Source organism: Zea mays, chromosome 4 (assembly GCF_902167145.1).
Source record: "Zea mays cultivar B73 chromosome 4, Zm-B73-REFERENCE-NAM-5.0, whole genome shotgun sequence".
In the NCBI taxonomy this organism is placed as follows: Eukaryota; Viridiplantae; Streptophyta; class Magnoliopsida; order Poales; family Poaceae; genus Zea; species Zea mays.
Window position 1 is genome coordinate 13,167,714 of NC_050099.1, and position 25,616 is coordinate 13,193,329.

The window sequence follows — 25,616 nt, forward strand, 5'->3', positions numbered from 1 at the left end:
ATGCGACGCGATCGAGCAACGCAACACGACGACCGTGGCAAATCTGAGGGGCGGCCGCGTAGGGCTGGGCGCTGGCGCACGCGTGGTCGTCGACAACTTCTCCTTCGATTCGTTCCAGGGCCCCACCACTACCACCACTTCCTCCGTCGCCGCGCCGATGTACGACGACGACGTGTTCGGCTCTTCGGCGACCTCGGTGTACGATGACGAGTTCGGCTCTTCGGCGACCTCGGCGTACAATGATGTGTTCGCCACTGTCATCCGCTTCGCGACACCTTCTCCTTGCCACGGCGACGACCTGCTTGGTGCGTTTGGGATTTTCATCCCCAACCGCGAGGCGCTCAACGGCAAGGCGACGGCCCACAACCGCTTCGACACCGCACCGCGCATGGAATCGGAGTCGGAGTTCCTCACCTCCCTTGCTGCCCAGGCTCCCTCGGTCGAGGAGGCCATGGTCGCGGCCGCGGACGCGGGGAGCCCCGCGAGGCTCAACCCGCTCCCCAACACCGACGAAGAGGAGGAGGAGGAGGTTCTCACCATCACGCCCACCAAGTGTTCGACAATAGACCTCAACCGCGGCATCTACTCCGTCCCCAACCCGATCCTCCACCGTCAGCACCTACTCCGGGACTGCGACGGCAACCACGTCGGAGTCGACGTCGACATCCTTCTTACCTCCGAGTTCGACGAGGGTCCCATTTTCGACGAGGAGCCCTTCTTCCACCGCAACCTCCTGGATTCAGATCCAGACTCTCCCTACGACTGAGCCGTCCCCGTCATCACCGTCCACGTCAGCGGCGACACTGAGCTGTCCCACAACGAAGCCGACAAGGTCCCCGCGACCGGCGCGCTACCCAACCTGCGCGAGAAGATCTGCTGTCGGTTCGTCGACAGGACGAAGCTGTCCCGCCACGTCCGCCTCATCCACTTCTCCCTACCGTCGCCGGACCAGGCGCTCGGCATCCCCACCGGCACGCATGTCTTCGACTGCACCAGCGTTGACGGGAAGCCGTGTATGCGATCGTACACGCCGACGAGCAAGGAGGACGAGGTTCTCGCCACTACGCCCAACAGGTGTTTGATGAATTGCTTCATCCTCACACAGAGTTGTTTCTTGCCTCCAGTCAGTTCCAGCTGGGATGCAGTGATGTAGAGACAACCATGGCCGCCACCTATGCAATTTCAAGCTTCATACATGCACAACATTTGGTATCCATTTGGTTGTGGTTGGGATGTGATGCCGCACAAGCAACCATGGCCACCACATGTGTTTCACAGTTTGATGTATGAGGAAGACAAAGGAAATGATTCAGATTTTGGTGATATCCATGTTTCAGTGAGGGAAGGCGCAACTGATGGCAAAGTGCAGTTGGTGATAGTGGGAGATGGTGTTCAAGTCTGGATTCCACCTTGGCCATCCTTCAGCGGTGATATTCAACAACTCAAGTTGACGGTGCTTAGTGAGTCAGAATTTTCTCCCACTCTCCTCAGTGATCGCTTGAGTCCTCAGTTTTCAGGAGTACAGATAGTGGGACAACCTCTAATGGTGAAAGTGGCAAATGGTCAAGTATTTCAGTGTACTTGTTCTATACCCGAAGCCACTTGGAGCATGTCAGACTGTCCTTATGTTGTAGATTTGAAGTCTTTAACATTTTCATTCTTCGCTCTAGTGGTGGGCATGGACTGGTGGCAGCGTCACAGTCTGATGAAGGTCGATTGGGACAACACGTGGACAATGATTTCCTACAACAGTTCCACTAGAAGTTTACAAGGCATACTGTCCTCGTTCTCTATAGGAACAGTTGCCGCACTTCTCTTGATTTCAGAAGAACACCAAGGGAAGAGCTCTGTGGATCAGCTGCAAGCTATTGAAGAATTTTGTGATCGCCTGGCTGAGGAAGCGCAGATAGAGGTGGTGCCCGAGCTTTCTAAATATCTATTGATGGTGATCTCTGCTACGGCCTGGACTGATTATGATGCAGTGACTACCCTTTGCCCCAAGGACCAACTTCCACAACATGAACTCTTGAGGGTGGCTAATGGACGAACACTTCCATGTCGACATCAGTTAGCGGTAGCAGTCTGGAGTCGGTCTGGATACCAGTTTTCAGCCAAGTTTAATCTTCTTGCTTTGACATCGTTTGCAGAGGATGAGCTTGGTTTGGAAGTGTTTTGGAAAAAGGAAACTGTTGGGCTGTGTGAACTAAATTGGTTTGCTGTAAGTTCAAGGAATATGGTTTTAAAGATGCTAAAAGTGGGCGAGTATGATTATTGCTCTGAATTCCTTCAGCTTGCAACTGAATTTTTTAGTTCAGTTCTCTACAAGGCTACTAGCAACGTCCAACGAGAGAAGCACAAATTGCTAGTTTGGATTTGTTTGTTGGTGAAAAGGATGTCGGGCTTCCGGTTGATCTTCAAAAGAATATAATTGCAAGAAGAGCCGGCTTTAGTGATTTAGCCGTGGAGCACTCCTTATGTCCGTTCAAGGAAAATGGCGGATAGGTCTACGTTGACAGTGCTGACACGAATGTTTCGGCCGCTGTCGACCATATTCAGCTAAGTTCCACTGCTGCTGCCACGGTCACCACGATGGTGGCTAGTGATCTACCTTCGCTAGCTACACTGTCAGCGGCTTGGGGGCAAGCCGCATTTCAAGCGGTGGGGAATGTCAACGATGCTACACAGGACATGACAAAGATGGTTCGACAACCAACAGGAGTCAAGGCTGAAGGACGAGAGCAAGGGAACGACGGACAAGAGCAAAGAGACGGGCACAACAGCAACAGAAGAGTGGCTGCAACGTATGAATATTTGGGCCAGTGTGGGCCTTGTAATCGGCACTGGGCTGAGCCCATGATCTGATGTATATCACAGAAACTCAGGACAGGGAATCAGCATAGAAGAACCAGAACATTGATACAGTTTCTATCGTCCTCACAGATAGTTCCTTCTTCCCCTTTAGCTTTGTTCTGCTTTCTCCTGTCTCCTCTCGATCTATCCCTCAGTGTGGTTAACACTGGCCCAGGCACGCATCAGCATAGCTCGACTACATCGTCTACATGCGTGGCACGAAAAGGGACGCATCAGCATGGTTCGACTACACCGTCTACAGGCGTGGCACGAAAAGGGCATCGTGTTGGGCTGGCATGTGGGCTGCCTTGGCTGCTCAGGCACGACAAGGGCATCATGTCGGGCTGTCACGCGGGCTGCCTTGGCTGGCCAGACCCGACACAAATAACAGACTCATGGGTCGGGCCAGGCCGAGAGCACGGTTAGCCCGACAGTGTCGTGCTGGGCCTGTGCCATCAATTGTGAGGCAAATACACATAACTAAGAGTTAATAGAAATCACACAAGATATTATGTCTCCATTTACACAGAAATCACAAAAATACATTTACACTTAGAAAAGACATCTCCATTTACATCTCCAAAAACACATCTTGAAGCGTCCCGATCCTCTGGGACTCAAATGTGATACAATTACTAGTCCCAGGAGGCTAGTAAACACATTTATACATCAGATGATTCCAGATCTGCTTAAACAATACAAACCTATAAAGGTGGCGAACAACTTTAAGAGTTGGTCCACAACTCGGGACATATCATCAGAGTGGGGCTGAAGCAGCCCGATATACGCAGTGAAGCAATTCAGCGGTCCAACAGCCACAGGCAAGGTTGGGAACAGTCGTAACTCTTACCCGAACTCCTTTTTCTGAAAAACAACAAATAAGCAAGGGTGAGTACAAACGTACTCAGCAACCCACCTTCACCCGCGGAATGGGGAAATCAGATATAATGCATGGAATATGTGGAGCTCAGGATATTTGCAGAAACAGCAATATTTTATGCAGGGTTGTTTTTGAAAAACATTTTGTATTTTGCAAAGCGCATCCTCTCCAAAAGGAGCAGGAAGTTTTTCAGTATTATAACAAAATCCCCTGGACTAAACCATCCAGGTATCTCAGCAGTTCCCACTGGTTTTCATTTTCAAAAACAGCTACTGGACTTCCCGTCCACCATAGCTCACGGCTCAACCACCGAACCTTTTTAAAAACCACTTTTCAAAAGCATCTCTTTTTTTTGGAAAACAAAACATTAATTGCCATACCATACCAGACTCGTCCATTCCTGTGGACACAGACTATTCGAATAGGTTTTCAAACTCTGCGCAGAGGTGTACACTTTACCCACTAGTCCGGCTCTGCGATCTCATGATCAGTGAGATCCGAATCCGACTCTCTTTCTTTCCCCGCACGTCCTAACCTTAACGGTTATCCGGAAGGAGTCAGGCCACCACCATGTCCAAACCGGACAAAACTTTCCCCCTCCTTATCCTCCCGGTGCTCCCCAGCCTTCATAACCCTGGGGTTGGACCGTACGAGTTCAGATTGAGTGACTGCCCACACAGTCTCGAGTGGTTGTACTATTAAAGAGTACAGGTAGTGAACATGACAAACCGGTCCTTATACGAGGGGACAATCCTTCTGCTCACGCCTAAACCAGCTGAGCCAACACCTTAGGCCCTCCCCTAAACCAGGGAGTCCCTGATTATCCCACTCACAAGGTGATAAGGGTGAAAACCCTTCGTCACACACATTTTGAAAAGTATTTTCTTTTGAAAACTCACACCTGTTCTCAAATCATTTGGAACATATATATCAGGGATTGATTGCGGCAAGCGGCTGGGTGGCCATAATAACTTGTCTCAAAATCATATCATGCATAAAATAACAGGCTGAGGGTTGTGGTTGAAAATCATAGGTAATTTATGCATCAAAGGGATCCAGTGAGCTTGCCGTGCTTATTCGGCGAAGGGGGAAGGGGAGCTCGCGGAACTGGCTTCTAGCTCCACTGCCTGGCGTAGACTTGCAGATCTGGCCTCCACGAGACGGCACGAACGCTCCGATAACTATGCAACATGAACAAGCAAACATACAAACCAACAAGTATAGCAACAAATATTTAGTATAGTGGTCAGAATAGCGATATATGGATGGGTAGAGTCTTGAGTAGAATCTGTGTCATGTGGTGTTGAGATACTACTAGTGGTGGAGCGGAGGTGCTTACCAGGAGGGTGGACTGAAGGCGAAGCGACACTACGCGTGTAGTCGGCAGAGCGGAGTAACTGAGTGGGTGGGAGTTTTCCTTGGCTGAGGGTGTGGAGTGTGTGTGGAGAGGGAGAGGGTAGCTGGGTGTATTTATAGCTGGGTGTATGTGGTGTAGCACAGTGAAGTTCACTGTAGGTGAGAATAGTGACGAATGAATCGTCTGACTTAGTATGAACAGGAGAGTTATATGCAGAATATGGGACGAGAGTATTTTGGGAGTCTTCTGGAACATGAACCATGCTTAAGGGATGACATGGTTGGATAGGGAATAGTTTGATAAGAATTTAGAAACGAGAATTATTGGAATTTGAGTTTGGGAGCCTGGTTCGGAGGAATCTCAAAGTTAAGCGTGCTCAACTTGGAGAAACCTGGGATGGGTGACCAGATGGGAAGTTCCCTACTGGAAGGAAAATCACAGTCACCGGAGTCCGTATGACTGGAATATGGGTCTGGCTGGTCTTAAGTGGACTGGACAGCATGATGGATGAGTAGTTGAAATTTGGGGCGATCGGATGATCGATGAATAGTAACGATGATTAGTAACGATGAATAGTGGCGATGGAAAAGTAATTATAGATATCATCGATGAATAGTAACGATGATGAATAGTAATGGTAAACAGTAACGATGATGAATAGTGTATGTGAATAGTAACAATGAATAGTAATGGTGAATAGTGATAGTGAATAGTTCGTATGAACGAACGATGAACGATGAATAGGAACTATGAACGAACGGACGAACGATCGAATGATCGGATGAACGAACGATCGGAATTTCGGCGGCATAACGGCAGGAAAAGATTATTTGGACGAACGAGCGGACGAACGATCGAATGATCGGACGAACGAACGATCGGAATTTCAGCAGCATAACAGTAGGAAAAAGATTATTTGGACGAACGAACGGACGAACGATCGAACGATCGGACGAACGGACGAACGAACCATGAACGATCGGACGAACGATCGGACGAACGAACGAACAAACTAAGAACAGGGGACGAACGATCGAAGAACGATCGAACGATCCTTGTGCTAGTGTGTGCTTGTGTGGAACATGGAGTGGGTGTGTGTGTGGGGGGGGGGAGAGAGTTGCCATGAAATGGCTTGGGGTGGGATGAGAGGAGGCCCTTGCCCCTCTATTTATAGCCATGGTGGGGGGATTAGGGGGAGGGATGAGAGGATTAGTGGGAGGATGAGAGGATTAGTGGGAGATTAGCATGTATTTGTCTTGTATAAGTGAGATTAGCTTGTAGAGCTCACCGTATGACACCGGAGGCATACGTATACGTATGAGCATGAGAAAAGTTATGAAGAAAATATTTGTAGGGACTTGAAAAATGATTATGAAGGTATTTCTTAGGAAGAAAATACTTGGAGATATATTGGTGGAATATTTGGGGAATATTTCTGGAAAAAACTTGAAGGGGATTACTCGGGAAATATCTGGGCAGTATTTCTGGAAAGAATTTGAGGGGGATCACTGGAGAAACATTTGTAGGATATTTGAAGAGGATTTTGGAGAGAATATAGACCACTATATTTTATTTGCTGATATCAACTCGCAAACAGACATTTTGAAATGAAATTTGAAATTCATTTTGAATTTAGAGCGACTTTGAGAAAATTTCAGGATTTGAATTTTTGGGATGCTACAAATCTACCCCACTTAAAAGGAATCTCGTCCTCGAGATTTAGCTTAGAAGGGTTATGGGTATAGCTTTACTTCAGCTACATATCTTCACTTTGCAGACTCTTCGAGGAGATAGAGCTTCAACAAAATCTGGCCTTTGAGGGGCATCCGGTTGCTGATTGCAAACGCTGGTTCTGGCTACTCAAGATCATCTTCAGGCTTCTAGGTTTCGCTTGGCAGCTAGCTTATTGAGGAAGCATCGATGCCAACATGTAAACCTTTCTCTTGCGAACTCCCACATGGATTCCTTCCTTGATTGGTCTTCTGGTGCTTCATCAACGGAACTTGGGTGACCACTTCTCATCCAGAAACTTATAAGCTTCGATGATCTGGTCCTCCACAAGCTTGCTATAGGCCTTCTTTTTTTCCACGACAGGAACCTTACTGGAACACTACCCCACTTAAAAAGAATGAGGGTAGAACTCTTTAATCTTGGGGATTTGAACTCGTTGAAGTACCTCATAACAAGGTGTTACGGGGCCTTCTTCTGCTGTTGCTGCTTGAGCTGGCTGCGGAGGGATGACTGGCACAGGGTTGATTCTGGGAGAACCTTCTTCTTATCTTCTCTTCACTATCTTCTTTTCTCTTCTCACTTTTCACTTTTCACTGCCTCTTTCTTTCTCTTTGCTCTTCCCACTGGAGGAGTCTATCGATGAGTATTACCATCATACAGAGGAGGAAACCAAAGACTATGAACCATGTACAACAGTCTTCAACCCAAGAATCACCAAGCATTGTGATCTTAGGGGTGAGGGAGTGGAAAATGGAGTTGCTTGCGATTTGGCAGAGGGGATTTATCTGGAGTGTGCTTTGCTTTGAGCGAGATGGGAGTTGAGGGAGCTGGTGGGGGGGGGGGGGTTTATAGGCGAGCGGGGGTGTTCGGTTGCGGAGTAATGGTGATGGAGTTGGTGCTACGCGGCAGCGGGTGCGATAAGGGGAGGGGGGCCTGGTGTTGCCGGCGATGATGGTGGCGGTGGGTGCACTGCAAAGGTGGCGTGGGCGGCGGTAGTGCGCTGCAAAGGGGGGCGTGGGGCGGTGGTAGTGCGCATGGAGGCGGGCACGCGTGCGGGGGGGCACAGGTGAGTGGTGGGGTCAATGACCCTGATGTTTGTGGTCTCTGGTTCCAAGAATCTTTGCCTCTCTGTATGGTAATAACTCCTTCTGTCCTCTTTTCCTGTTTACTTTGACTCAGGGGCAGTGCTTTGATTCTCACGGTCGGTCCTTTTGACTGAGCGGCTGGACAGGTTCCTTCTGTAGCTTAATCCAGGCTTCAAGGGTAAGCTTCCCGGTATCTTCTTTGGTAAGGTGCTTTTCTCTTCAGATGGGTTAAGATGAGAATGGAAGCATAAGGTAAGGATTAGCTCTAATTTGTGATCTATGTTTTTAGAGAAAACATTTCTTAAAAAAAGAAAACACACAAGGTCAGCAATGATAAGCACAAACAAATCGAATGCTTTGAATAAGGGAAGGATAGAGTTTTTCCAAAGCACGGACTACTCAGATTCGGGGGCTAAGCATAACTACTATTGCTTGGCTCCTGAATTGAGAACTATGCTAAATGCAACTTATGAGCACTAACGTTAAAGCATCACATATGCACTCAGAAGGGGAGAAAACATCAAGCAAAATTCATTTTGAAATGCCCTAGAGGGCCACACAAATAGAGTTTTTCAAGGCACGGGACTACACGATTACCTCTCATACATGCAGGGCTCTAGCTAAAGTGAATAAAAACTTCACTACCCAATGCATGCAGAGGACTGGGCATACTAACTTCAGACCAGGCAACTTCTCTTCTAGCAAGGCTGGCGCACAACTTCAATCTGAGATATCTCCTGGATGGGTCAAGAGGGAGCTGATGTTGATGACTTCTTCTGGCGGCGACTGAGATGGCAAGACGCGGTCGAACTCTTCTTCAAGCGGGACTGGCTCTTGTAGCTCCTCAGAGGGCGGTGGTGCTGGCGGGGTGCTTGCAGCTTCTTCCTTGACCTCAAGGGATGGTGCTAGAATCTTCTTCATGGTGAGGGGCTCAAACAACTCTGGCAGGGGATCTTGGGAGGACTCGGGGTGCTCTTGCTTATTCATAGCCTGAGGGAAGACTGGAATTCCTTCCAAGACTATGGTTCCTTCCGGGAGTTCCCAAGCCTTCTTCTCTCCTCTGATAGAGACCGGGTGACCTTCAAGAATCTGGGGGTCTTCAGCTCTCCTGGGTTGAACTGGGTTGGATGGAGCAGGCTCTTGGATCCGCAGGGCTCTACGTTGGTTATGGGTTACCAAGTAGGCCTCCATCAACTTCTGGATGTGCTCATCCTTGGCTTGCTTCAGGGCTTCAACAGCAATGACTTCACGACTTTCCAAGGCAGCTACACGGGCTTGAGCTGTGGTGAGATCCACATGGAGCTTACGGTTGAGCTTCTCTGCATCTTCTGCTCGAGCAATCATCTGACGGTGGTGCCGAGCCAAGAAATCATACTGTGCATCAAGGGTGAGCAGGTATGCAGTGAGGTACACGACTGTGGGGTCATCCTCAAGCAACTGCTGCCCTTCCAATGCACGCATCCTGGCCATCCAAGCGGGACGGTCTCTCTGAAAGGGCGGAAAGAATCTGAGCGGAGTGTCGGCCACTTCTTCTTCATAGATCTGACACAGGGCCCTCAATGCCTTGCGAGCGACGACTTGGCAGGTGTCTTTGAATCTGTGCCCAGCAGCAGTGACACTCCATTCCACATGGTGTGGACTGGATCCAATGTATACAGTCACGACACACTTCTCTGTGCCATGCTCGACGAACTCACGACCATCATACTCTGGTTGACTCCTGATTCCGAGGCGAACTGTGCATGCTCTCAGCAACTTGGGGAAACCATCTTCATTCTGGCAAAAGTTGGTTTGGCAGCGAACCTCCATTTGACTTCTGAGAGAAGGAAAGGGGGAAAACATTTTTGAAATGAAGGGATGAGAGCAAGAATTTTTTTAAGAAAATAGTTTTGACTCAAAAACTTTTGATCAGGCTAAGGGTTACGTCCTGCGGCCAACCTAACAGCTCTGATACCACCTGAAGCGTCCCGATCCTCTGGGACTCAAATGTGATACAATTACTAGTCCCAGGAGGCTAGTAAACACATTTATACATCAGATGATTCCAGATCTGCTTAAACAATACAAACCTATAAAGGTGGCGAACAACTTTAAGAGTTGGTCCACAACTCGGGACATATCATCAGAGTGGGGCTGAAGCAGCCCGATATACGCAGTGAAGCAATTCAGCGGTCCAACAGCCACATGCAAGGTTGGGAACAGTCGTAACTCTTACCCGAACTCCTTTTTCTGAAAAACAACAAATAAGCAAGGGTGAGTACAAACGTACTCAGCAACCCACCTTCACCCGCGGAATGGGGAAATCAGATATAATGCATGGAATATGTGGAGCTCAGGATATTTGCAGAAACAGCAATATTTTATGCAGGGTTGTTTTTGAAAAACATTTTGTATTTTGCAAAGCGCATCCTCTCCAAAAGGAGCAGGAAGTTTTTCAGTATTATAACAAAATCCCCTGGACTAAACCATCCAGGTATCTCAGCAGTTCCCACTGGTTTTCATTTTCAAAAACAGCTACTGGACTTCCCGTCCACCATAGCTCACGGCTCAACCACCGAACCTTTTTAAAAACCACTTTTCAAAAGCATCTCTTTTTTTTTTGGAAAACAAAACATTAATTGCCATACCATACCAGACTCGTCCATTCCTGTGGACACAGACTATTCGAATAGGTTTTCAAACTCTGCGCAGAGGTGTACACTTTACCCACTAGTCCGGCTCTGCGATCTCATGATCAGTGAGATCCGAATCCGACTCTCTTTCTTTCCCCGCACGTCCTAACCTTAACGGTTATCCAGAAGGAGTCAGGCCACCACCATGTCCAAACCGGACAAAACTTTCCCCCTCCTTATCCTCCCGGTGCTCCCCAGCCTTCATAACCCTGGGGTTGGACCGTACGAGTTCAGATTGAGTGACTGCCCACACAGTCTCGAGTGGTTGTACTATTAAAGAGTACAGGTAGTGAACATGACAAACCGGTCCTTATACGAGGGGACAATCCTTCTGCTCACGCCTAAACCAGCTGAGCCAACACCTTAGGCCCTCCCCTAAACCAGGGAGTCCCTGATTATCCCACTCACAAGGTGATAAGGGTGAAAACCCTTCGTCACACACATTTTGAAAAGTATTTTCTTTTGAAAACTCACACCTGTTCTCAAATCATTTGGAACATATATATCAGGGATTGATTGCGGCAAGCGGCTGGGTGGCCATAATAACTTGTCTCAAAATCATATCATGCATAAAATAACAGGCTGAGGGTTGTGGTTGAAAATCATAGGTAATTTATGCATCAAAGGGATCCAGTGAGCTTGCCGTGCTTATTCGGCGAAGGGGGAAGGGGAGCTCGCGGAACTGGCTTCTAGCTCCACTGCCTGGCGTAGACTTGCAGATCTGGCCTCCACGAGACGGCACGAACGCTCCGATAACTATGCAACATGAACAAGCAAACATACAAACCAACAAGTATAGCAACAAATATTTAGTATAGTGGTCAGAATAGCGATATATGGATGGGTAGAGTCTTGAGTAGAATCTGTGTCATGTGGTGTTGAGATACTACTAGTGGTGGAGCGGAGGTGCTTACCAGGAGGGTGGACTGAAGGCGAAGCGACACTACGCGTGTAGTCGGCAGAGCGGAGTAACTGAGTGGGTGGGAGTTTTCCTTGGCTGAGGGTGTGGAGTGTGTGTGGAGAGGGAGAGGGTAGCTGGGTGTATTTATAGCTGGGTGTATGTGGTGTAGCACAGTGAAGTTCACTGTAGGTGAGAATAGTGACGAATGAATCGTCTGACTTAGTATGAACAGGAGAGTTATATGCAGAATATGGGACGAGAGTATTTTGGGAGTCTTCTGGAACATGAACCATGCTTAAGGGATGACATGGTTGGATAGGGAATAGTTTGATAAGAATTTAGAAACGAGAATTATTGGAATTTGAGTTTGGGAGCCTGGTTCGGAGGAATTCAAAGTTAAGCGTGCTCAACTTGGAGAAACCTGGGATGGGTGACCAGATGGGAAGTTCCCTACTGGAAGGAAAATCACAGTCACCGGAGTCCGTATGACTGGAATATGGGTCTGGCTGGTCTTAAGTGGACTGGACAGCATGATGGATGAGTAGTTGAAATTTGGGGCGATCGGATGATCGATGAATAGTAACGATGATTAGTAACGATGAATAGTGGCGATGGAAAAGTAATTATAGATATCATCGATGAATAGTAACGATGATGAATAGTAATGGTAAACAGTAACGATGATGAATAGTGTATGTGAATAGTAACAATAAATAGTAATGGTGAATAGTGATAGTGAATAGTTCGTATGAACGAACGATGAACGATGAATAGGAACTATGAACGAACGGACGAACGATCGAATGATCGGATGAACGAACGATCGGAATTTCGGCGGCATAACAGCAGGAAAAGATTATTTGGACGAACGAGCGGACGAACGATCGAATGATCGGACGAACGAACGATCGGAATTTCAGCAGCATAACAGTAGGAAAAAGATTATTTGGACGAACGAACGGACGAACGATCGAACGATCGGACGAACGGACGAACGAACCATGAACGATCGGACGAACGATCGGACGAACGAACGAACAAACTAAGAACAGGGGACGAACGATCGAAGAACGATCGAACGATCCTTGTGCTAGTGTGTGCTTGTGTGGAACATGGAGTGGGTGTGTGTGGGGGGGGGAGAGAGTTGCCATGAAATGGCTTGGGGTGGGATGAGAGGAGGCCCTTGCCCCTCTATTTATAGCCATGGTGGGGGGATTAGGGGGAGGGATGAGAGGATTAGTGGGAGGATGAGAGGATTAGTGGGAGATTAGCATGTATTTGTCTTGTATAAGTGAGATTAGCTTGTAGAGCTCACCGTATGACACCGGAGGCATACGTATACGTATGAGCATGAGAAAAGTTATGAAGAAAATATTTGTAGGGACTTGAAAAATGATTATGAAGGTATTTCTTAGGAAGAAAATACTTGGAGATATATTGGTGGAATATTTGGGGAATATTTCTGGAAAAAACTTGAAGGGGATTACTCGGGAAATATCTGGGCAGTATTTCTGGAAAGAATTTGAGGGGGATCACTGGAGAAACATTTGTAGGATATTTGAAGAGGATTTTGGAGAGAATATAGACCACTATATTTTATTTGCTGATATCAACTCGCAAACAGACATTTTGAAATGAAATTTGAAATTCATTTTGAATTTAGAGCGACTTTGAGAAAATTTCAGGATTTGAATTTTTGGGATGCTACACATCTCCATTTACCCCTTATTCCAAGTACACAAAACAGTACACTGTGCACATAATACACTAATCTCAACATTTAAAAGAAATGTGGCTGTCTTAGAACATCACACAACAAGACATTTGGCCAACTTGGTAATTAGTTTTGGAGCCTTAGTCCAATACCGCCTCATTAAAAATCTTTCTAGGTAAACACTCACACCTTATGAGAAACCCCTAGGACGAAGGAAAAGAGTACAACCAGCTCCTTATAAAGTTCATAGTCTAGTTCAGAATCCATGTCCATTGGTATTACAAAACAATATAGATAGATATGAAACTAGAAGAATTTCAAGCTTGTTTGGCTCTAGAACTTTCTGGTAATGACTCCTTCCTCCTCCCTCCTTGTTCAGGACCAAATGCCTTGTCCTTCTTCTTAATGCTACCTTCTGCAAATCCTCCCTCCTTTCTCTTGCTCCCTGGTGATACTTGTTGCTCATCATCTTGGTACATAGCTTCAAAAGCTGATTCAAGCTTCTTGATTTCTTTCTCCATAGTATGTTGCTTGTGCTTGTTAGCCAATTCCTAGTCCTTGATGCATGATAGCACCTCCACCATGTCCGCTCCTCAAGCACCCTGCTAGCTAGTCTGAAAGTGGATTATGAAGATATAGTAGAAACAGGGACAATCGTAATATCTCCACCAAGTATAGAAAGAATTGGATGTCTGATTATAGCGCTGCCACCAGCTAAGAATGTTGAAATCTGGACCAAACTTAGTTTCAATGTCATTATCAAGGTAAGAAGAGAGCTCAGATAGAGAAGATGAATTACTAGTACTAGGTGTACCTACACCAGATATACTACTAGTGCCAGCATTGTAAGTTTCATCATCACCATATATATCATCCCAATCCTTTATGCCTTTACCAGAATCAGCACTTGGCACTGGTTGAGCACTCAAACAAGCTCCACCAAATTTGTTTTTCATAAATCTAAAACATCTTAGTTAGCTTGGTACGAATAGACGATGGGTATCTACTATAACCAGTACCATTTAGAGAAGATAATCTCTAGAGAACTTTATAAAACCCTCTCATCTTAGCTCTAGGATCAAGAATGAAAGCAAATGCATATAGAATGGATATTTCTCTCCATTATTTTAGAAACTTTGATTTCATTGGAACAACAACATTTCTTAGCAGTTCATGATTCTCATATGCATTAAGATTCCTAGCAATTTTCAGAACATGATGCAACATTAAGGGTGAAGTAGGGTAATAAACACCAAACAGTGCCACAATTGAATCATAGAATAATTGAAGAAAAGACAACAACTTTTCTGCAATAGACTAGTGATTTTCAGTAAGTAAAAAAGAACCACCACTTTTCCAAAGATGCTTGGCTTTGATCCAAATAGAGAAAGTTGTTTGATAGGGAACCAAATGCTTAAGCATAAGAAAAGTTGAATTCCATCTAACATCCATGTCCACTCCAAACTTACGAGGTCGGACACCAATACTAAGGCAATACTGTTTATAAGAAGCAATATGTTGATTCGAAGAATTCAAGAATATTATTGTAGTTCTAAATTCTTCAAGATATGGTTGCAAATGTTTCAAACAACTCTTAACAATCAAGTTAACAATGTGGCAAGCACAACACTGATGCAAGAAAATAGTACTCTAATCATATTCATTTCTACTAGGTATAGGAATCAAATGGCCAATATAACTAGAAAACACTGGTTTTATAACATCCATAGCAGTTTTGTTAGATGAAGCATTATCAAGCACAATAGCAAAGATCTTATCAGTAATTCCATAATCATTTGCAACCAGTTTAACATGCTCAGCAATGTTATAACCTGTATGAACTACCTCTATAGGTCTAAGACCAAGCAGCCTCTTTTCTAAACACCAATCACAGTTCACAAAATGAGCAACAACACTGATGTAATCCTCTTTAGCCTTACCAGACCAAATATCAGATGTAAATGCAATAGATGAAACAAATTTTAGGACACCAATAAGTTGTTTAGCACAATCATTAAAAACTCTAATCAAGTCTCAAGAAGTAGTTTGCATGGAGGATTTAACAAATCGAGGATTATGAGCATGGGTAATATATTCTTGAAATGTAGTAGATTCACCAAAACAAAGGGGTAGGCCTAGCAATCAAACGATAAAGCTCTGTTCTGGCAAGAGATGGAGAGTACTCCCAGTGCACAATAGATCCATCAGCATTAAACTTAAGCAAAGATTGAGTTCTACCAGTTCTATCTTTTTATTTCTTACCAGGGCAAAGTTTTAGGTGATGGATCAATTGCTTAGTTCTAGAAGAAGATTTAGCTGACAAGGTGTGCTTGCAGTGAAGTCAAATGGCACAAATCCTTACCTCGTTGCCTCCCTGGTTCTCAGTAACCTCCTCAAAATGCAACCAGACCTTGGAGGTGGGACCCCTCCTCCTAGAGCGCTTACCAGGGACAACAACAGATGTGCTAGCATCGGACGTTGGGCTGGTGGATCGGTTGTGCGTCTCCGTCGTGCCCGGTGTCCCCGCTGTTCCTGTCTCCGTACCTATCCCCGCATTGGAGCCATCAACATCGATAGCAGCAGCAGAACTGCTACCGAGGAGGAAACATCGAGCATCGTCTTCCTCATTTTGAGCTTCAAGTAGCCGCTCCTCGGCCTCAACAGCTCGAACGAACTCGTCGTCCGTGGAATCATCATCCATGGACATAGCCACTGGACCGCCCGGTGCCTGCTAAGTCGCCATCTCCTGCTCCTCATGGAAAGCGCCGACCACCTCTAGACCTTGACCAAAGTACAAATCCAACAAAACAAATAAAAAACCAGAAAAGAGGAGACTGGATCTAGAGAAGAGAAGATAAGCGGATGCTCACCTGCACAGCCGGAGTAACATACCCACCGACTAGGGGACACCAGAGCAAAGTTGGCACAATACTTGAGCAGATCGAGGGACGTGGAGACAAACAGACCGAGATGGAGAGAGGGGAGCGACATAGTGAGCGAGGGAGAGTCGTAGAGGATCAACTTCCATCGATGTCGGATTGGGAGGCGAGGCCACGAGGCAAAGGCGGCGGCGATGGAGATATGGTGGCACCGAGGTGGCGTACACGAGGGAGGAGTGACTAGGCGAGGTCGTGAGGGAGGGCTAGGGTTGTGGAGGAGCGGCTTACACGAGGCACCGGGGTGAGATATTTCAGCGTTATTGGGGCGATGCTAGGCTAGCACAGGCACAATAGCGAGCGTGTCGGGCCGACCCGTTATGGACATGTATATGATCAACCAAACATGATTGATCATTTGAATAGCTCTTGATATTTCTGTTACAGGTGAAAATAAAGTGTTGCGAGCAACTAGTGATTATTCTATTACGACTATCGTTTGCTACAACTCAATTGTTCGGAATATGATTATGTGTCATCGCAACGCACGGACATTTTACTTATTATATTAAAACAACAATTTTCCGGTTCCACAATGAAAACCGTTATTGTGCTCCCCCACATTTAAATAGTAAAAATGTAACAATTATGCATAAATCTCTATTATATTAGAGCACCGGTTTCCTTGGTTCCACAGTTTTCATTGTCATTGTGCTGCCCACATTTAAATAGTAAAAATGCTAAAATTATACATAAATGGAGATTTAAACCATGATTGTTGGCTCTAAACTCATATTTACATATATCCAACCAACATAACACACATGTGTTTATGTTTTTATTGTATACTTAAACATAAATGTAAATCGTAACAACACACTGGTACTTTGCTAGTACAAGTTTAAAGGACAGAATAATGACGATTTTCTTTAAACTTGCATTTTCACTCACCATCATTCTGTCCTTAAATCAACAGCCGAACTCCTTAACCTGCAAGTAATTGTTGTTGACCTGAGAGGTTATCATTTATTTATTGTAAAATGTGTGATCCCTTGTTAAGCTAAGTCCTGATCGCAGATCGATCAGTGGTTGGCAATGATCTGCTGCGCCTCGGTCTCGTACTTGAAGCCGTAGCTGCTCTTCTTGGAGCTGTCCGCCGACCAGATGAACAGCCCTGGCAGCTTGTTCTGCCGCTGCAGCTCCTTGGCCCCACTGATACCTTGGTCCGGCGAGAGCAGTCCGGTCACGTTGCCGGTCTTGAAGCTGGCGAGGACCTTGCCGCCGGGATAGTTCGCCAACTGGTTGTTGTAGAACATGACGTACGTGGGCACGTCGGTGTTGTCGCCGTAGGCGTAGAACTGGAAGTTGACGTAGTCGATGACGCCGGAGTACTTGCTCCAGAGCGCCTGGTAGTACTTCTGGACCACTGGGTCCTCGAACGGCGCGATGGAGGTGGCGATGTTGGGCATCGTCTGCTTGAGCTGTGTCAGGAGGCGGCCGATGCACTCGACGAACGTATTCACGTCGGCGCCGTCGGCGAAGTGCTCGTAGTCCACGTCCACGCCGTCCAGCCCGTACCTGTTAATGATGCCCGTGAGCGACGTCACGGCGTTGGCCACCCACGTGTCGACGGAGGTCGGGGTGAAGACGGCATTGACGATGTCCAGCACGCTGGCGCCGCCGAGCCCCGCCATGACGGCGACGTTAGGGTGCGAGGCCTTTATAGCGGCCACGGCGGCGGGGGACAGGTTGCCCGTGTCCCAGAACGGGCTGAACACCCCGTTGGTCGGCACCGGCTTCGGCTGCTGCCCCACGGGCGTGTAGTCGATGGCGAAGGAGAGGATGAAGTGGAAGCTAACGAAGGCGTTGATGGGCACGTCGGAGAACTGGACGCCGGTGGACTGCGCGCCGATGTACTCGCGGAACAGGTAGCCGTTCGTCATGGCTGACAAAAATGGATGGACCCCTGATTGTTTTGTTGCTTTCTCTCTTTGGAAAGAACTAAGCAGTGCCGTGCACACATCAATGGAAGAGGCAAAGGGACGCATTTATACGCGTTGTCCCTACTTGACTGGAGTAGTTTGGCAGGCGAGTGGAGAAGAATCAGCCATGCGATATCGTCAGGAACAGGTCAATTAATTCGGCTGCTAGAAGTCACGCAGAATTCCACAGCACAGCACAGCACATGCTGAACAGAAAAATTATCAGTCGCCGCCTGATCTATAATTTTATCTCTGTCGGCTAATGACGACAGAAAAATACGATGTACTGACAGGGAATTATATCTGCCGGTTTTCTACCGCCAAAAAATACTTTTTTTACCTGATAGGAAAATAAGTATTTCCCGTTGACCATATATCCACAGAAAGTCCCACAGAAAGTCGACTTCACTCCGACAGTATAATTCCTGCATACTAAGTTACTGACAGGAGATACTATCTACACATTCATACAATATTCATGATATCAGTAGACACATAAACATCACATCTGATTACAATATTTTCAACTAGAACATAAATATATATATCATCAATTTGTCATCATCCACATTCTGTACGTAGATTATATATAAGATATATGCCCATGCATAGCTGGCACCAATAGCAACAAATTAAGATGTCAATTGGTCAAGCATCCGCAACCATGCAGCAATAAATTAAGATGTTCATAGGTCTAGCATATCGGTGTACATTTGGGCCGGGCCTGATGGGCCGGCCCGAAGCACGGTAAAAAAAGCACGGCCCAGGCACGGCACGGCACGAAATATTTTAGTGCCGGGCCGGCACGGCCCGATATATCGGGCCGGGTTTGGGCCGAGGTCAGGGCCCATGGGCGGGCACGAGCACGGCCCGTTTAAGGCAGGCACGAAATAGCCCATATAGAGGCACGAAAAGGCCCATATATTTATTAAAATCACACTTCATTCCACACTTTCATGTACTTGATAAAGAACACAAATCTATAGATAATGTTAGTTAGATGTTTTTTGTAGCTTTGAGTTAGAGTATGTGATGTAATTTTATTTTTGTTATGAACATTAGATAATAAACTGAACTTACGAACTTTATTTAGAGCTGATTATACTCTTTTTCTTTCTAACAAAATGATTTGTAAACGAGGTAGTCATTGCATAGCATCAGTAACTTAATACAATTATTAAGTTTGCTTTTAGTTAAATTTATTTGTCTTACTAAATTTGTTTTGAATTTCGGGCCCTGATGTGAATTTCGGGCCAAAAACTGCATTTCGGGCCAAAAATTGAATTTCGGGCCCTAATGTGAATTTCGGGCTTTTATAATTTCGGGCCGCCCGAAATGGGCCCGGCACGTTTAAGCAATTACGGGCCGGGCCGTGGGCCGAGGGCTAGACCCATGGGCCGGCCCGGCACGGCCCGAAATTCAAACGGGCCGGGCCGGCCCGAAATTCAAACAATACGGGCCTTTTCGGGCTTGGGCCGGACCGGGCCGGGCGGCCCGAATGTACACCTATAGTCTAGCATCCACAGCCACATAGCTTAAGATGTCCATAGATCTGGCATGGACATAGCTAAGTAACTTCAAAAAAGCATTTCATTAATTGATATGTAAAATGATCATCAACCTCTTCGCTACACCATTACTATCTAAAAGTTAGAAATAGCAACTACAAACAACTTCTCTTACAGAAGTAAAGTAATCGCATTAGGCCTCGTTTGGTTTCATTAGTATAGGACAGTAGGACGTTTAGTCTAGGACTAAACTTTAGTCCCTATAGGTTGTAGAAACTAAATAGATTATAAATACATTAAATGCAGCACATAATGACCGAAATACCCCTTTTGTTGTTTTACGCCAGTTTTCTAGGCAATGGTAATTGGAGTGAACATTGCTCTTTAGTTCTTTTTAGTACCCATGTAAGGAGTAGAGACTAAAATCAATTAGTTCCTACTTTAGTTCTTCCGTTTGCCAAAATAGGCAAAATTCTCTACTTTGCATGTGACCTATTTAAGAAGACACTTGAAAAAAAAAAATTACTTTCCATGCGGGTCACATAAGCAGCCGCTTACAAACCTCTGTGTGCCGCACATGGCAACAAACACAATCTTTAGTCCCGCTTTGCTTGTTTAGGGTGGTTTGGACCTGGATATAAGCATGTGTTTGCTTTGACTCCTTTAGGATGAAGGCAAGTAGTACGTCTTTAGAATCACAACAGTTAGGGTACAATTTCTTCTCCTTTGAAAAATAGTTTAGTTTAAGTAATACTCCCTCTATTTTTTTATTTATCACGGTTTAGTTCAAAAATAAACTAGCCGACGATAAATTTTCGAGAAGAGAGCTAGTATAAGCTAATAGAAACCTTTGCAGGAGGCTAGCTTACGTGGGCCACTTGCAAAAAAAAGATTTCTTTGCAAGCGACACTGAAAGGGAAATGTGCCTTTGGGCCATTTCTAAGTATTTTGGTGATTTAGTGTCCAACACAAGTGCCTAACTGTTGATCTATGCAAAGTGGTGGACAAAGTGCAAATCAAGTCAAAAGGTATGTTTCTAGACTTAGTACATTATTTTATGGACTGATGTATTGTGTCTAAGTGCTGGAAACAAGAGAAATCAAATTAGAAAAGAGATGGCTTTGTTCAGCCAAAGTCAGCTCTGTCTGGGTGCACCGGACAGTGTCTGGTGCACCAGGCTGGCTCAAGCGAACTTGCTGCTCTCGGGAAGCGATTAACGGCGTACGGCTATAATTCACCGGACTGTCCGGTGTGCACCGGACTGTCCGGTGAGCCAACGGTCGGCCGAGCGATCCGCGCGGGACACGTGGCCGAGCCAACGGTCAGATGGGGGCACCGGACTGTCCGGTGTGCACCGGACAGTGTCCGGTGCGCCAACGGCTCCAAGGCTGCCAACGGTCGGCTTCGCCAAATAAGGAAGGAAATCCGCACCGGACAATGTCCGGTGGTGCACCGGACTGTCCCGTGCGCCAGGCGACAGAAGGCAAGAATTGCCTTCCCAGATTGCTCTCAACGGCTCCTAGCTGCCTTGGGGCTATAAAAGGGACCCCTAGGCGCATGGAGGAGAGCACCAAGCATCCTTTGAGCATAGTTGATCACTCACACTCCATTCTTGCGCACTTGTTCGACTTTCTTAGTGATTTGAGCTCCGTTCTAGTGTGAAACTTGTGATAGTCTCTTGAGCTCAAGTCTGGGTCTTGTGTGTGCGTATTTGCTGTGATCTTTGTGTCTTGTGTTAGTTGCTCATCCCTCCCTTACTCCGTGCTTCTTTGTGAACATCAAAGTGTAAGGGCGAGAGGCTCCAAGTTGTGGAGATTCCTCGCGAACGGGATATAGAAAAGAAAAGCAAAACACCGTGGTATTCAAGTGGGTCTTTGGACCGCTTGAGAGGGGTTGATTGCAACCCTCGTCCGTTGGGACGCCACAACGTGGAAGTAGGCAAGTGTTGTACTTGGCCGAACCACGGGATAAACCACTGTGTCTATCTGTGTTGATTCTCTTGTGGTTATTGTGTTTCGCTAAGACTCTTCTCTAGCCACTTGGCATTACTGTGCTAACGCTTAACTAAGTTTTTGTGGCATTAAGTTTAAGTTTTACAGGATCACCTATTCACCCCCCTCTAGGTGCTCTCAATTGGTATCAGAGCCGTTCTCTTCAAGTAAGGGACTAATCGCCCGAAGAGATGGATCCTAAGGGCAAGGGGATCATGATCAATGATAAGGAGAAGGAGTCCTTCGTCAACGAGCCAAAAGATGACAAGCCTACCGACTCAGGCTCGGGCCACAAACGAAGAGATGGGAAGAAGAAGAAGACGAGGCGCATCAAGGAGATCGTCTACTACGACGACAGCGATGAGTCCTCTTCTTCCCAAAAGGACAACGACGACAACGACTACGACAAAAGAAAGACGGTTAACTCAAACTTTTCTTTTGATTATTCTCGTATTCCGCATAACTCAAATGCACATTTGATATCCATTCCTCTTGGCAAACCTCCACACTTTGATGGGGAGGACTACAGATTTTGGAGTCACAAAATGCGTAGTCACTTGTTCTCTCTCCATCGAAGCATATGGGAGATTGTAGAGAGTGGAATGAAATTTGATAGCTCGGATAGTCCCATGTTTATAAATGAACAAATCCATAAAAATGCACAAGCTACTACTGTCTTGTTAGCATCTTTATGCAGGGAAGAGTACAATAAAGTGAGCGGCTTGGACAATGCCAAGCAGATCTGGGACACCCTCAGGATCTCACATGAGGGGAACGACGTCACCATGCTCACCAAGATGGAGTTGGTCGAGGGCGAGCTTGGGAGATTTGCAATGATAAGGGGAGAGGAGCCAACCCAAACATACAACCGGCTCAAGACCCTCATCAACAAGATAAGGAGCTACGGAAGCACGCGATGGACGGACCACGACGTCGTTCGTCTAATGCTAAGGTCCTTTACTGTTCTTGATCCACATCTTGTGAACAATATTCGTGAAAATCCTAGGTACACAAAGATGTCGCCCGAAGAAGTTCTTGGGAAGTTCGTGAGCGGGCGAATGATGATAAAGGAGGCGAGATACGTGGACGACGCAATGAACGGTCCAATCCATGAGCCTCAACCCATTGCTCTCAAGGCATCAAGGAGCAAGGAGACACTACCTAGCAAGGTAGCGCAAGTTGAGGCGGCCGGGCTCAATGATGAAGAGATGGCCCTCATCATCAAGCGTTTCAAGATGGTGCTAAAGGGACGCAAGGAGCATCCCAAAAAGACCAAGATGAAGGGGAAGCGCTCATGCTTCAAATGTGGTAAGATTGGTCATTTTATCGCTAACTGTCCCGATAATGATAGTGACCAGGAACAAGGGAACAAGAGGGAAAAGAAGAAGAATTACAAGAAGGCCAAGGGCGAGGCGCACCTTGGAAAGGAGTGGGATTCGGATTGCTCCTCTTCCGACTCCGACAACGAAGGACTCGCCACCACCGCCTTCAACAAATCGGCCCTCTTCCCCAACGAGCATCACACTTGCCTCATGGCAAGGGAAAAGAAAGTAAGCGCTCGTAATACTAGTACTTATGCTTCTTCAAGTGAGGATGAGTCTAGTGATGATGAAATATATTATTCATGTTTATTCAAGGGTTTAGATAGAACCAAAATAGATAAGATAAATGAATTGATTGATGCTTTAAATGATAAGAATAGATTATTAGAAAAGCAAGAGGACATTTTATATGAAGAGCATGATAAATTTGTTAGCGCGCAAAATTCTCTTGCTCTAGAAATTAAAAGGAATGAAATGCTTTCTTGTGAACTATCTACGTGTCATGAAACCATTTCTACTTTAAGAGGTGTTAATGATGATTTAAATGCTAAACTAGAAGTAGCAAATAAATCTAACTCTTGTGTAGAACATGTCATGATTTGCAATAGGTGTAAAGATTTCGATATTGATGCTTGTAGTGAACACATAGCTTCTATTGCAAAGTTAAATGATGAAATGGCTAGTCTTAATGCCCAACTTAAGACTAGCAAAAGTGAATTTGATAAGCTAAAATTTGCAAGGGATGCCTATACGATTGGTAGACACCCCTCAAGTAAGGATGGACTTGGCTTCAAGAGGGAAGCCAAGAACTTAACAAGCCATAAGACTCCCATTCCCGCCAAGGAAAAAGGGAAGGCCCCTATGGCTAGTAATGCTAAAAAGAACCATGCCTTTATGTATCATGATAGGAGACATTCTAGAAATGCCTATAGAAGTTATGATACTTTTGATTCATATGCTATGTTTGCTTCTAGTTCTTCCTACATGCATGATAGAGATATGTCTAGGAGAAATGTTGTTCATCATATGCCTAGGAGAAATGGTGTTAATGTTCCTAGGAAAATTAATGAACCTTCTACAATATATCATGCTTGCAATGCTTCATTTGCAATTTGTAGAAAGAATAAGAAGGTAATTGCTAGGAAGTTAGGGGCAAGATGCAAGGGAGATAGAACTTGCATTTGGGTCCCTAAAGCCATTGTGACTAACCTTGTAGGACCCAACAAGAGTTGGGTACCTAAAACCCAAGCCTAAATTTGCCTTGCAGGTTTATGCATCCGGGGGTTCAAGCTGGATTATCGACAGCGGATGCACAAACCACATGACGGGGGAGAAGAAGATGTTCAGCTCCTACGTCAAGAACAAGGATCCCCAAGATTCAATCATATTCGGTGATGGGAACCAAGGCAAGGTGAAAGGCTTAGGCAAGATTGCAATCTCAAATGAGCACTCTATTTCTAATGTGTTTTTAGTTGAGTCACGTGGATATAATTTGTTATCTGTTAGTCAATTATGCAATATGGGATATAATTGTTTATTCACAAATATAGATGTGTCTGTCTTTAGAAGGTGTGATGGTTCACTAGCTTTTAAGGGTGTACTAGACGACAAACTGTATTTAGTTGATTTTGCAAAAGAGGAGGCCGGTCTAGATGCATGCTTAATTGCTAAGACTTGCATGGGCTGGTTGTGGCATCGTCGTTTAGCACATGTGGGTATGAAGAACCTTCACAAGCTTCTAAAGGGAGAACACGTGATAGGTTTAACTAACGTGCATTTCAAAAAAGATAGACCTTGTGCAGCTTGTCAAGCAGGTAAACAAGTGGGAGGAGTGCATCACAGCAAGAATGTGATGACCTCATCAAGACCCCTGAAGCTGCTACATATGGACCTCTTCGGACCCGTCGCCTATCTAAGCATATGAGGAAGTAAGTATGGTCTGGTTATTGTTGATGACTTTTCCCGCTTCACTTGGGTGTTCTTTTTGCAGGATAAGTCTGAAACCCAAGGGACCCTCAAGCGCTTCCTAAGGAGAGCTCAAAATGAGTTTGAGCTCAAGGTGAAGAAGATAAGGAGCGACAACGGGTCCGAGTTCAAGAACCTTCAAGTGGAGGAGTACCTTGAGGAGGAAGGGATCAAGCACGAGTTCTCCGCTCCCTACACACCACAGCAAAATGGTGTGGTAGAGAGGAAGAACAGGACGCTAATCGACATGGCGAGGACGATGCTTGGAGAGTTCAAGACCCCCGAGCGCTTTTGGTCGGAAGCCGTGAACACGGCTTGCCACGCCATCAACCGGGTCTACCTTCATCGCCTCCTCAAGAAGACTTCGTATGAGCTACTAACCGGTAACAAACCCAATGTTTCGTATTTCCGAGTTTTTGGGAGTAAATGCTACATTCTAGTGAAGAAGGGTAGAAATTCTAAATTTGCTCCCAAAGCTGTAGAAGGGTTTCTGCTAGGTTATGACTCAAATACAAAGGCGTATAGGGTCTTCAACAAATCATCGGGTTTGGTTGAAGTCTCTAGCGACGTTGTATTTGATGAGACTAATGGCTCTCCAAGAGAGCAAGTTGTTGATCTTGATGATGTAGATGAAGAAGATGTTCCGACGGCCGCAATACGAACCATGGCGATTGGTGATATACGACCACAGGAACGAAAGGAGCAAGATCAACCTTCTTCCTCAACAATGGTGCATCCCCCAACTCAAGACGATGAACAGGATCATCAAGAGGAGACGTGTG

At 45.9% G+C, this 25,616-nt stretch overlaps 1 protein-coding gene across 1 annotated transcript; it reads right to left on the minus strand.

Annotated features, from left to right (window-relative positions):
- Positions 1–16,716: 16,716 nt before the first annotated feature.
- LOC100192522 (chitinase 1) lies at positions 16,717–18,075 on the minus strand. Its single transcript, NM_001137742.1, has one exon. The coding sequence runs from the start codon at positions 18,007–18,009 to the stop codon at positions 17,149–17,151; it is 861 nt and encodes a 286-aa protein (NP_001131214.1). The 5' UTR covers positions 18,010–18,075; the 3' UTR covers positions 16,717–17,148.
- Between the last annotated feature and the right edge of the window lie 7,541 nt (positions 18,076–25,616).